This window comes from Chiloscyllium punctatum, chromosome 7 (assembly GCF_047496795.1).
Source record: "Chiloscyllium punctatum isolate Juve2018m chromosome 7, sChiPun1.3, whole genome shotgun sequence".
In the NCBI taxonomy this organism is placed as follows: domain Eukaryota; kingdom Metazoa; phylum Chordata; class Chondrichthyes; order Orectolobiformes; family Hemiscylliidae; genus Chiloscyllium; species Chiloscyllium punctatum.
The window spans coordinates 71,989,654-72,004,559 of NC_092745.1; the positions used below are offsets into that span (position 1 = coordinate 71,989,654).

At 39.4% G+C, this 14,906-nt stretch overlaps 1 protein-coding gene across 3 annotated transcripts in view; it reads right to left on the reverse strand.

Moving 5' to 3' along the window:
- kifap3a (kinesin-associated protein 3a) overlaps positions 1-14,906 on the reverse strand; it is a 212,305-nt gene that overhangs the window by 105,455 nt on the left and 91,944 nt on the right. For all 3 annotated transcript variants that reach the window (XM_072573970.1, XM_072573968.1, XM_072573969.1), the window contains exon 10: positions 13,053-13,211. In XM_072573970.1, coding sequence (XP_072430071.1) covers positions 13,053-13,211 — 159 coding nt within the window. The remainder of the gene's footprint in view (positions 1-13,052; positions 13,212-14,906) is intronic.

Consider the following 14,906-nt stretch of genomic DNA (forward strand, 5'->3'; position numbering starts at 1 on the left):
ATAGTAACATTCCAGTTGCACATTACAATGCAATTATCTGGAAAATATTCCAAAAAAGCCCCTGGGATTAATGAAATTTCATTTCTCTCATTAGAAGAAGTGATTCGTCGCACTTTTGCATCTAAATGGTTTGCTCACTGGTGAAATTTGGAAGTTAACAACTGATGGATGTCTTAGTCCTTCCTTATAATTAGCAAACTTAGAAAGCACCATGATAGAGGAAGTCATTCAACTGGGGGAGGGGGGGGCAGGAGCAAAAGGAACAGTGGTCATTGGGCACAGAATACTGAGGGGGAATAAACACTGTTCTCAGAGTGCAGACATTACATTGCCTCTCGACGTCAGAGTTTGGTAATGCTGTTTGGGGCTAGACAAAAATAGGACAAGATTGGGAAAATCCAGTCACTGTCCATATTTATGACAAGAGAGAACAAGGAAAGAGATCCTGCTTTGACAGTTTGTTGGGAAGAGTAGAGATGTCGATTAGCTCAGTTGGCTTGCGATGCAGAGTGGCACAAGCAGCATAAAAATGGATTCCTGCGATGCCGTGGTTATGTCTCTACCTTTGAGCCAGTAAGCCCAGGTTCGTCAATAAAGTGTGGAGCTGGAAAGCGTTATGCCCAAAACGTCAACTCTCTTGCTCCTTGGATGCTGCCTGATCTGCTGTGCTTAATCCAGCGCCACACTTTATTGACCCTGACTCTCCAGCATCTTGCAGTCCTCACTACAGCCCAGGTTCAAGTTCCAGAAGTATGTAGCAGTATCTCCAGGATAATCATTTTTGGATCAATACCTCAGCCACATGCCAACTGACGGAGGGCACACAAAATTAGTGAAATGAATACTTGGCTCAAAGACAGGAGTGGGAGAAGGGAGTTCCGGTTTGTGGGGTGCTAGTGATACCGTGGCTCAGTTTGTTAAGACATCTGTCTGGCAAACAAGAGATCCTCCATTCAAATCTCCACAGTACCTGTAGCTTAGAGTGGTATTATCATTAGACTACTGGTAAAGGTAATGTTCTGGGGACCTGAGTTTGAAATCCATCATAATAATCTGGAAATAAGAGTTTAACGATGACCCATGAAACCATTGCTGATTACTATCCTTTCGCATCACATGTAGCCAAAGTGGTTGACTCTTAACTGTCTTCTGGACAATTAGGGATGGGCAATAAATGCTAGTCCAACCAGTGATACTGACATCCCATGAGTCAATTAAAAAACAAAACTGGTATCATTACTCGGTAAAGTGTGGCCTGTCCCGAACCATGCTGTGACCAGTGACCAGGAAGTAGAGAAGCTTTAAACTAAACTATGGGAGTGTGGGATCAAGCTTGTGTAGTTGTAGTAAATCATGAGTGGCCTGGTAATTAGCACTGCTGCTGCACAGCACCAGGGAAAGGAGTTCAATTCCAGCTTTGGGTGACTGTGTGTGGAGTCAGAGACATACAGCACAGAAGTTTGTACGATTTCCCTGCATCTGCATGGATTTCCTCCTACAGTCCAAAGGTGTGCAAATTAGATGGATTAGCCATGCTAAATTGCCCTGTCCAGGGATATGTCGACTATGTGGATTAGCCATTGGAAATGCAGAGTTACAAGGATGGGATGGGTCTAGGTGGGATACTCTTCAGAGGTCAGTGCAAACTCAATGGGCCAAATGGCCTTCATCTACATCGTAGGGAATTCTATGATTCTAAGGGGTAAACTGTACCATGGATAAAGAATAGCAAGTGGATATACTGTAGTTGGATTTCCAGATCATAAGGAATAGAAGCTGAAGAAGGTCACTCAGTGCTCAAGAATTCCCTGCCATTCAACTATGATCATGGCTGATTTGTCCAGGCCGCAACTCTTCTTTCCCACCAGCTCACCATAGCCCTCAACTTTACGATATTTCAAGAACAAATCTACTTCTTTAAATATGTTCTGTGATCTTGCACCCATAACTTTCTGATGTAGAGAATTCCAGACATTTACTCGCCTCAAATTGATGAAATCCCTTCATATCTCAGCTTTAAATGAATGCCCCCTTGTTTTGTAACTATGTCCCCCAGTTCAAGATTCCTCCACCATCTTCTCAACATCTACTGCAAAGCATTCCCCCCGCTACCGAATCATGTCTGTCTCAATAAGATCACCTCTCATTCTTCTAAAACTAATGAATAAAGACCTAACCTGTTTAGCTATTCTTCATTAAGACAATACCTTCATATTCGGAAACAGATTAGTAACCGTCCTTTGAACCAAGGACGATTCCAATACCTTCTTAAATACATCAAGTAAAACAGTACACAGTATTCCAAGTGCAGCCACACCAACACTCTGTACAGTTCTTGAAACTCCAACCAGAAAATAATCAATTTGCTTTCTTAATTACTTGCTGCACCTGCATGCTAATGCTTTGTATTTAATGTACAAGAATACTCAGATCTCTTGGTAATTACGCCATTAGACACGGTGCGATTGAACATGTTAGTGGCAAAGTAGGAGCTTGTGGTTTAGGGTAACAATTATAGGGATAGCAGATTGGCTAGCTGGCAGAAAACAGAGAATACATAATTGGGTCTTTTTACTGAGTGACGGGTGTGACGAGTTGAGTCTTGCAGTGTCTAACCAAGGCATTCTGTTATTGAAAATTAGGTGACAGCTGCATGCAACATAACTATTTCACTCTATGTGGCTCAGGTCCACATAGCTTAACAGGATTTTTCAGGCTAAGAAAGTGCTAATGAAAAATAACTGTGCACCCAGACAACAACGTATATTCATGTAGCTGCTTGAACATTGAAAAGTATCATACAAGGCAGCATAGAAGAGGATTAGAAACCAACTTCAAGTCTTAGCAGGACAAGTGACCAAATCGGTGACTTTTTGGAAAACCTTTCAAGGTAGCAAGCAAGGGATTTTTGAGAAAAGGTGATGGTTCTGCTACAAGTTATGGTTTGGAGGAAGGAGGAGATTAACAAGTAGAACTGGGATAGAGAATGTAAGCTTACAGAAGGGAATGCAAGATTACCAAAGGGGCAGAGAAAGGGTATGGATGGTTTTGTAGAACAAAAAATCAGTCAAACAAAATGGGAAACTTACACAAGGCCTGGTTCAGCTTCAATAACCAGAATGGGGAACAAAATTGGTGACAGGAGTGCAAGGACTTTGGTTGGAGACTGAAAATAGTGATAGAAATCACTTGATAAACGTTTGACGATAACCTCTAGGCCATAAGATCAAGAGGAGTGAGAATGTCCAAAAGTTAAAGAAATTAAACTCAAATGAAGGATTCCACCAGAATGTTTGTTTATTTTTTTTAAATTAGAAATATTCCCTACAGTGAGGAAACAAGCCCTTCGGCCCAACCAGTCCACACAGACCCTCCGAAGAGTAACCCACCCAGACCCATTTCCCTCTGACTAATGCACCTAACACTATGGGCAATTTAGCATGGCCAAATCACCTGACCTGCACATCTTTGCGACTGTGGGAGGAAACCGGAACACCCGAAGGAAACCCACGCAGACACGGGGAGAATGTGCAAACTCCACATGGGCAGTTGCCAGAGGGTGGAACCGAACCTGGGACCCTGGTGCTGGGAGGCAGCAGTGCTAACCCTGAGCCACTATGCCCACCTTGAAGTGATAGTTATTGTTTGAAATGGTGACTTGTCTAGAAGAAGAAACTACCAAATCCAATCAGACTTCTTTGCCAAAGATGGCTTTCAAAAGTATCGTTACTGCAGATTTAGTCCAATTACTTCTTGGACTATCAATATTTCAACTCAAAACTCTTCACAATTCAAAAGCTCCATAGGGGGATGGCACTAGAGTTGAAATACCACTCTTTAAAAAATGTAGCCATTTAAATACATCAGTAGTGGTTACGATCATGCCAATTAGAGGGCTTGGTTATGGCTGGAAAAAATTCCTTTGCCCCGGAATGAGCTAAAGAGGACCCTTGCATTAGAAACAGATTAACTATAATAAATGAGTCATTGTTTTCTAACTCAAGAGCCAATTAGTCATCTTAAGGTTACACTTTACAATTGAAATTCAAGTCAGCAAACAAGAAAAACTGTCTTAAAAATGTAGCTTAAATCTGTATTAAGCTAAAAATATTAGTCACATCAACTATTTAGCTATCCATATGTCTGGAAAAATTCACAATGCTGTCACTGGAAAGGTTATAATTTTGCTTTTATTTAAATGCCAAAACCTATATTTTTGTATTAATAGCTAGGCTTGTGGTTATGATGTACTCAACAACCTAACAATTAACATATTACGCAAGTAGTGGCAGCTGGTCTTTGGCAATTGAGGCAGGAGCCACAGGAATGAAAAGCGTGTGAAAACATTGCCCACTAGAGGTCACTGTTGAATCTTTTTCAGACACATCTCAACTGTCGTCCTTAGGGCTAATACTCCAAACGTAACCCTGCTTCTTTTAAAACAATGACTAGGAGGTTCAAGGAATAAACTCAGGGAAGAAAAAGTAATGTTTCTGTCACTGGCACACCTATTGACAGTTTTGAACAGATTTCGATTTAGCTCCAACCAAAAGAATGAAAGAGCAAATAAACATAAAAATTAGAATTTTTTATGCAATTAGGGCCTATGATTTACATTGAACTCACTGCAATTTCCTATACCATCCACTAAATCATGGTGATACAGGATGGGAAACAGCCAGGTCCAGTGGTAGTTAATGGGGTGTTCATCTGCTACTACACTTGAAAAGTTAAGATACCTTATTTTTATTTTCCAGTCATGTTGGGTAATAGATTTTTTTTTTGTTTGCCTATTTCTTGACCATGTTAGTTAAGAGTAAAAGGGTAGTAACAAAATTAGCAAAACTGGAAACAAGTTAGCCCATTCAATTCTGGCCAGAATTGGCATGGGTGGAAAGAACACATCATGGTGATGCTCCAGAGGAAAAAGGTGACTGTTTATATCTGTAACCTCCCAGATGGCTCTGCAAGCCCCTATTTAAACTTCTGCACTCAGAAGAAGCAGTGCAAGGAAAAGCAGCATTTCTCTGGGAAGACTGTCATAAACCTCTGCATGGCCTACTGCAAGATTCCAAGGATTTAGAGAGAAATGGAGGAAATTGAAGAGGTTCAAGAAATAATGCTTCAGTCATCTTTTGAATACAGATTTGCTGGATGATTAGAGACTGAAACTATGCAGAGCAATTCAATGGAATTACAGGTTATGAAGAAGGGTCACGACTAGAAATGTTAATCTGCTTTCTCTCCAGCGTGACCGCCAGACCTGCAGAATTTCTCCAGCAATTTCTGTTTTTGTTTCAGATCTTCAGGATCCACATTTCTTCATTTTAGTTACAGGCCAGTTGGCCTCATGTCTGCATTAATTTAAAAATAATTCTTTGATTTGGAGATGCCGGTATTGTCAACCACCTGATGAAGGAGCGCTGCTCCGAAAGCTAGTGTGCTTCCAATTAAACCTGTTGGACTATAACCTGGTGTGTGATTTTTTAACTCTGATTAGGTTTGAAATTACCATGTACAAAGAGAAACTTTAGATTAGATTAGATTCTCTACAGTGTGGAAACAGGCCCTTCAGCCCAACAAATCCACATCACCCCTCCAAAGAGAAACCCACCCAAACCCATTCCCCGACCCTATATTTACCCCTGACTAATACTGTGGGCAACTTAGCATGGCCAATTCACCTAACCTGCACATCTTTGGATTGTGGGAGGAAACCGAAGCACCTGGAGGAAACCCACGCAGACACAGGGGGAATGTGCAAACTCCACACAGACAGGTGAGAATCGAACCCAGGACCCTGGTGCTGTGAGGCAGCAGTGCTAACCACTGTGCCACCGTGCCACCCCTTTCTTTTCCACCCAGACCCATTCCCCCATCCTATATTTACCCCTGACTAATGCATCTAACCTACAAGTAACTAGTGCAGATGTCAAAAGGGACAGCATTCTTGTCAAACTTCATAGAACTCTACTGAGATAACAGACTTGGTCACTGGAGGTAGCACAATGCTTGCATATAGATGCGAGGGAAGCAAAGTACCTCTCATACAATTACTAGAGAAGATTACGTGATATGGAATTCAGAATGACAACTGGATTAAAAACTGTTTGAGAGACAACAATGAAGAGTTACAGATAGGTTGTCCAGAATATTTGGTCATGGGCAGTCACAGTCAGAGTCATACAGCATGGTAAGTGTTATCACAGGGTTCTTCTCAGCTACTTCTGATCCTTGGGCTATAACAATGATTTGGACATAGGTCCAGATGGTATTGTGTTAAAAGTTGCAGACATCCAAATTGATTGTATTGGCAATCAAAGTAGTACTGCTTACTGAACCAAAAGGAAGGCTCCCATTACTTCTGGTCCAGAAGGTTGGATTCAAGCCCCACCTGCTCCAGACATGTGGCATAACATATCTGAACAGATTGGTTGAAAACGTTTCAGCAAACAAAAGGTTATTATTAAAATGGAATGAATGAAAGAGTGAAGGGTAAAATTCAATGTAAGTGTGAAATGATATAATCGTACAGTCATAAAGTCATACAGCACAGAAACAGATCCTTCAGTCCAATGAATCCACACCAATCATGTTCCCAAAATAAACTAGTCCCACTTGCCTGCATTTGGCCCACATCCCTCCAAAACCTTTCCTATTCATGTACTTATCCAAATGTCTTTTAAATGTTGTAACTCAACCTGCATCCACCACTTCTTCTGACAGTTTATTCCACACATTAAATCATTGTGTAAAAACGTTACCCCAATGACTTTTTTAAAAACTTTCTCCTCTCACCTTAAAAATATGTCCCCTTGTTTTGAACTCCCTCACCCTAAGCAAAAGACCTTTGCTATTCACCTTATCTATTCCCCTCGTGATTTTATAAACCTCAATTTCCTATGCTCCAGTGAAAAAAGTCCCAGCCTATTTTTAAAAACTGAAACCTTCCATTCCTGGCAAAGCTTTTCTGAACCCTCTCCAATTCCTTCCTATAGCAGGGACAGCACACAGTACTTCAGAAAGGCCCTCACCAATGTCCCGTAAAAGCTCAACATGACATCCCAACTCTCATACTCAAAGATCTGATCAATAAAGGCAAGTGTGCTAAACACCTTCTTAATCACCATATACCTGTGATGCAAATTTCAAAGAATTATGTACTGAGATCTCCCTGTTGTACAACATTACACAATTAATGGTAGGGTCCTGGACAAGTTCTGCTCTTGCTTGCTTGACCAAAATACAATACCTTGCATTTACCCAAATTAAACTCTATCACTCCTCAGTTCATTGAACCCATTGATCAAGATCTCCTTGTAATCTTAGAAAACCTTTTTCACTGTCCACCACACCATCAACTTTGGTGTCATCTGCAAACTTACTAAACATGCCTCCCATCTTCTCATCTAAATGATTTATATAAATGACACACGAAAGTGGACCCAGCAGATCCCTGTGGAACATTGCTGGTCACATGTCTTCCAGTTCGAAAAGCAACTCTCCACCATCACCTTTTGTCTCTTACCACCAAGCCAATTTGGTATCCAATTGGTGCTAAGCATAAATACTAGAGGCATGGAATATTAAGAGAGGCAGTAATGAATGCAAATAAAATCTTTCAAAGACATCAGCTACAAGATGCATACTACTGAACATCACACTACATCAAAAGCATTGGGGTAATAGAAACACAAACTCCTGAGAACATTGCCAGGTTCAAGAAAATACAGAAGGAGACAGACTTGAACGGTGGTGCTTTCTTATTCAAAGAATCAAGATAACAGAGCAATAGGACCGCTGTTTTAAAAAGTGGAATCAGACAGACAGAATTCGGAAGAAATATCATCAACCTGATCATTACCTGTTTCCCTCCACAGATGCTGCCTGACCTATAGAATGTCTTCAAACATTTACTGTTTAGTTTAGATAGTAGACAGTATCTCAACCTTAACCATGAGAAACAATCACTGCCAGATTAAATGCAAGTATTTCAGTACAGTTAGCACAGCATTTTCTTCACAAAGAGTTGTGGGGGGTATGGAATTATGTTTAAGGATGAAACACAATGTTGATCACCACCACTAGATAGCAAATGAAGAAAAACAAACTGGAAGGAAAGATAAGAAAGTATGGTAAGAATTAATTTATTATGGAAGAAAAACACTGACATTAGTGACTCAGCAAATGACCTGTACATATGTATTTCTGAGTATCAGTAAATCTGTGGCTCACATTTGATTTGTATTGCTTCAAGTATAAAACATTGGCGAGTAATCTGGAACAAAATAGAAACTGCAGAGAAACTCAGCAGGTTTGGCAGCATCTGTGGGGAGAATGCAGAGTTAACATTTCAGGTCCGACAACCATTCTTCAGAACTGATCTGATCAAGGTGTTCAAAATAGTTAAAGAAATTGCATGGGTATAAATAGACAAATTATTTCTTCTGATGGGGGAAAGCCAAGAGCATTGAAATATAATGTTACAATTACATAATTATATTAAATATTTTGGAAAGAAAACCCATCTGTCTTTAAAATAGACACAGAGTCTTAGAAAATTCTGTTCCAGATGTCAGATGGCTATCATTGTGTATTGGAACTAGATAGTACTTACTGTAGGAAAAAATTACAAGAGAGTTTTTGAATTACAACTGACATTTCCAACAGTAAACCAACTCCTGGACAATGGCTCCCCTAAAAAATAGCTCCTTCTGAGCTCAATACATTCTAACAAAGAGAGCTAATTAAGTTCATCTAAAACAAAGAACTGTGGATGCTGGACACCTGAAACAAATCCAGAAATTGCTGGCCAATTCAGGTCTGACAGCATCTGTGGGAAGGGAGCAGAGTTAATGTTTTGAGCCCAGTGACTCTTCATCAGATGAAGCCTGTTGCCAACAATGTCTGTTTTAACTGTTTCAGGGCTATTCAAGCCAATGGCTGAAACAGTTAAAAGTTAACTACCTTGATTAAAAAGCAAGAAGAAACAGCAATGCTCCATGCCTATGCAACCCAGTATTTAAAATAAAAGCATGATATAACAGTTTCTGGAGTAAAGCCAATTTCAGGCTTGATCTTGAGACTTCAAGACCAAACCACCAAATTTATGTTATAATCTGACTATGGACTGGTAACTTTCTTCTTAGTTATCGAAGTGAGATCCCAAGCACTTACTGAAAGAATAAAGAGATGAGATTCCACTGTTGAGAACAAAACCTTCTACTATACAAAATTAGAACAGGAAGAGAATTTACAATATATACATAAAACACAACTTATAATTCTAACATCCAGAATTAACCTGAAATAGATAACAGGAATACAGCAAAAACTCTGGATACTTGAGATCTGAAACAAAAACAGGAATTACTAGCAAAGTTCAGCAGGCCTGGCAGCATCTGTGGGAAGAAAACAGAGTTGACATTTCAAGTCCAATGACAATAAGTAAGAGTTACTGGACTTGTTCCATTAAGTGTCTTTCTTTTTCTATGGAAAAGGTGGTGATTATAACTGAAGGTGAGGTTGTTTGGTGGCAGTGAAGCAGAGAGCGAGAGGGGGGAGATATGAAAATGGTAGGTAAATAAGGGAATCAATGACATTGAATTCAATGTTGTGGGGCAGTACAAGCTCAAAAAACATCTCATCTTCCACTTCGGGACCCTGCAGCCTATAGTACTCAACATCGAGTTAAATAATTTTAGAGCGTGATTCTGTCCTTGTGTCTTTTTCCCCATCACCACACCCAGTCCTATCATGACACGGGTTGCCTTTAGCACAGCCATGCCATTCTCACTTATTCAGTTTCTCTTCTGCCCCGGCCTAGTCTCAATAACCACTTTGTCTATCCCTTTCATATCTCTCTCGCTGGGCTCCATCTCTATTTATCCATTCACTTTTCGCCCACCACACCACTTCCCCAACCTCACCTTCAATATAAATTATACATTTTCCTCACTGTTATCGGTTATTATGAAGAGTCACTGGACTTGACATGTTAACTCTGCTTTCTCTCCACACATGGATGGATATAAGAACAGGAAGGAATAGAGGAATATGGCCCAAGTGCTGGCTAGGATATGTGGAATGGACAAATTGGACCAGAGGGTATGTTTCTATGCTTTACATCCCTATGATTCTATGCTACCAGAGTTTAACTAGCAATCTGTATTTGTTTATGAACAACAGAAACTGGTCAAATACTCCAAAAAGCACACCCAATAGCAAAGTGAGTCAGGACAAATCCCACTGATTTCTCAGCAATCCACAGGCATTAGTGACACTGTGGGTCATTAAAACTGAATAAAACGTTATTTAAAAAATCCAATTCTTTTTCAAACAACTAGCTTTGAAATTCCCTCAAAATACAGTTCATCACTGATTGCTTCAATGACTGCTCATGTTCTGGTACTTCACTATTGTGTCCTGAAAGTATGGCCCTATGGATTTTGAAAGTGCACTTACACTCTCAACTCTTAGTTGCACTTCCTGGTCCAAAGGACTTCCACTGAGTCCTGACTGCAGAAAGCTATCCAACAGTTCTTGAGATTTCTTACTCAGCCTCAACTGCCAATAATCAGTTCCGTACCTCATCAGCACAGCTCACGAGCAGCAATCTTCTGCAAGGAGCCTGCTTCTGGTTTACTTTCTCTCACTGTCTCCAACTAACTGTCCAGTAACAATTGAACTGTTGAGTGATCAAGTGGAAACCTCACAACAAGCCCCACCTTGTTCCTAGTTAAGTTTAAGTGCAGTACTTATTTGAACAGTTGAGTACCGCATTCACTGAAATACCTTTTCATGGAATGTTAAAATATTCATAGATTGCTGGCTTTTACAGTACAGCTGGATACAGAAGAATTTTAACATAACCTGTATAAGACAGGAAGAGAATAACCATTTGAAGCACAACCTCCCAAGAATAACTCTGAAAGATACCATCAGGGAAAGAATTCCAAAGATACAACAAAGAGGAAGGATTTGAGAAATCAACTGTTACCAGAAAGTGTTCAGGCAATTTGCAAGGACCATTATCACAGACCTAGTAAGAAACAAGTTAATATGTCTCTCTCTGTCCCCCTCCCTCAAATCCTGAGAGTCAACCTGACAGGCTATTCAAATCAAGTCATCAATATAATGCTGTATTATATTAAATCAATGCTGCATTCAAAAGCCTTGAAGCCTTTCACTTCAGAAATAGGCTACAATAATCTTATTAAATTGATCTTCCATTCACCTTTAAGAGGTGATACAATGGTCATGTCGCTGGATAAGTAAATCTAAATGTGAACTGTTGAAATCACATGTTTGTTGCTGGAGAAATTTAAATTTAATTAAAAAACAAATGTGGAACTGAAAGTTAGTTTCAGTGTTGCAACCTAAACACTATTATTGATGGCTGCAAAAACCATTGGATCTACTAAAACCCTTTTGGAAAGAGAATTCATCATGTTTACCTGATCTGTTTTACAGACAACTCCAGACCCCCAGCAATCTTATTGATTCTCAACTCCCATCTGAAATGATCGAGCAAGCACTCATTTCAGGGAAATTAGGGATGGGTAACAAATACTGGCTAAACCAGCAACACCTGCAGTCTAAGAAAAATCATTTATCCTTGTTTACTTTTAATCTTTGCAACTATCACACCTAATTACTTTACAGCTAATTAAACGACTTTCAGCAACAGTTGTGCAATAAACTTCTCTTTTATCTTTCTTAAAAGCATAGGGTTGAGATACTGGTTACTATTAATACTATAAGCCTCACACCTCAGGAAGGTCAGACTGGCACTGGAACATGTCCAGCAGAGATTCACATCGATGATCCCTAGAATGGTAGGCCGAACATACGATGAACTGCTGAGGATCCTGGGATTGTATTCATTAGAGTTTACAAGGTTGAGGGGAGATCTAATAGAAACTTACAAAATAATGCATGGCTTAGAAAGGGTGGACGCTGGGAAGTTGTTTCCGTTAGGCGGTGAGCACAGTCTTAAATTAGAGGGAGTCAACTTAGAACAGAAATGAGGAGACCTTTCTTCTGCCACAGTGTGGGAGACCTGTGGAATTCATTACCACAGAGCGCAGTGGAGGCAGAGGCGTTAAATGTCTTCAAGGCAGCGATTTACAAATCCTTGATCACGCAATAAATTAAGGGCTATGGAAATATCCAACAGCCATGATTAAATGGCGAAGTGGAGTCAATGAACTGATTGGCCTTACTTCCACTCCGATGTCTTATGATCTAAGATGGAATCACTCAAACGAAAAGCCAACTAAATAAGTCATAGAAATTCACAATTCATAGACTATTCCGAGGACATGATTGATGTGATCATTTCAACACTTTCTGCACAAATGGTAGTAAAAATCTGAAACGTTTTCTTTGTCAAAAAGGCAAGGATGCTGAGACTATTGGAGTTTCAAGACAGATACATCTTTGTTAAATGTATCAAGAGATATGAAGCAAAGGAAGGAAAAGGGATTGGAGGTGAACAGTGATGACCTAACTGAACAGCTCAACAAACTGAATTGCTTATTGCTTAGTTCTGTTCCTACTGCTTTAATAAATTGCTTATAAACAGTGATAATGTTTTATTAAATAATGAAATTTAATCACATTCCTTATGGATAACTGAAAACAGCATGAGTTTGTGTAGATTACAGGCTTCAAGAAATTATGTAATTGTAATGACATAAGGGCTCCTGCAAATTTACCTTGAATTTCCATAAAACGCAAATGTCAGCATTCTATTAATGCACAACTGAGATGACCAGCAGTGTACAACACAGAACTATAACTAATTTCCTTTAAAGTTTTCATGTGCCAATCTTCCATCTTACCAATCTTTACATTTGCAGAACAAGAGGGGTCTTGGCTCAGTGGAGATAAGAACTATTTCCTCGCTTTTGGATCACAACTCATCTAATAAACCCATTTGCTTATTTATTTGCTTTGAAAATCATACATGAAGCACATCATTTGGAATAAGTAAATTGGAAAGACAAAACTGAGAAAATCTAGTCTACTGGTTATGCTTTTAAAATTACCTATGAGCGAAGTCAATTTTGGGAGCAGTCCCACTTGGACCATTTTATTCCGAAGACCAGTATCAAAAGACAGATTCAGTAGCAAGCGCAGTGTAATATTCAGGAGATCCTCATGTTCACAAGGCACCAACTTAGACAGCTTCTCAATGATGTTCAGCTCTACCTGCAAATTAAGAGAAAAAACATACTGAATATTGTTCTCTTATCATGTGCAGCTCTTTCCTCTTCAAAGTCTTTCATCCAACTCATTTAACATAAAGCTCACATATTGATTTTCATGGTTATGGGCTAAAGTTCGGAGGTTTCAAAGTAGTTTTTTTAACTGTAAAAACACTAAGGTGATTTGTTACATAGATCTCACAAACATAAGTAGCAATCGTTAAATAACAGACTAATTAAAATGGTACAAATGATATGCATTTTACATATGCTACACTATTGCAGTTTACAGAAATTGCCACATTTGAAAGTGAGGAAATCAATAAACCATTCACAAAACTAGTTTTCCAGCACACAGATCCACATACATATCTTGCATCAATACAACTTCAATTGAAAATACTTGCTTAAAAAATAATTTGTTTTTCCGAAAACTGTCACAGTTAAATGTTATTTCAACAACTCTGATCACACAAAAGGTTTAGCACATTGGTCAGATAAAGTTTATATTTTACTAAATAAAGTCTCCTCTCATGCTAAAAGCAAGAGTCATTTAAATACAGCAGTCTAAATTTTTTGCGTCATACAGCATCCAACAAAAAGATTCACTGTTACTTCTGCATGTTGTTGAAATAGTGCGGAAGAAAAAACATGTTATTTTTCACCATTTGCTATAGTTTTATATTTATTTTATTGCAGAAGTCCAACTCCAGTCTTCAAAATGTTTGCAAAAACAATTGCCACATCATCAGCTCAATGGTTAGCACTGCTGCCTTACAGCACTTGGGATCCAGGTGTAAGTCCAGCCTTGAATGACTATCTGTGTGGATTTTACATCTTCTCCCCCATATCTGCACAGGTTTCCAGCAGCTGCTCCAATTTCCTCCCACAGTCCAAAGATGTGGAGATAGATGCATCGGCCATACTAAATTGTTCACAGTGCCAGGCATGTGTAGGCTAGGTAGATTAGAAATGGTAAATGAGGGGTTATAGGGATAAAGTAGGAGATTGGGCGAGATGCTCTTCAGAGGGTTGGTAATAACCAATGGGCTGAATGGTCTCTTTCCAACTAGGGATCCTATGATTCTGTCTGTTTCAGCACAAGTGCAGATGTTAATTCAGGCAGCTAAAAAGCAATGTTGAGAGAAGTCAATAAAGGGGACTTCAAAATATGCTTAAATTTTAATCAAGTCTTTATTTGGGAAATATCAAACATTCTTTGTGATGGTAAAAAATATTTACATGGTACTTGTAAGACAATGGCAGGTCAAGGAAAGGTAAACAGTATGTTTTGCCAACAGCAAAATTCTTTCAGATACATTATTAAAGAATCACCCACAGCACCTAAACGTACTCAAGTTTTGCATATATAACCGTAATTTTACATGCTAGACTGGGGTGTTCCACCCTGTTACTTCACGATTAGTGTTCAGATAGCAAGAAATGAAGTCCGAAAGTTTGGCTATTCAAAATGAATCACTGGCAGTCCTTTACAGGCAAGGATACCTTTCTTTCACTGTCATGGTGAGTTCGCAGATGGTTGTACAGACCGATGCAGCTTCTGCAGGCTCTGTTAAGGCTGTGGGACGGGGTGGGTGAGATGTTGGTGTGGCAGTGCACTCCTTATGCTGTTTTTGCCTGGTTTCTACCTTTTCCTGAGGGCAAGTCTTGAGATGCTCGATGCCTTTTGGGATG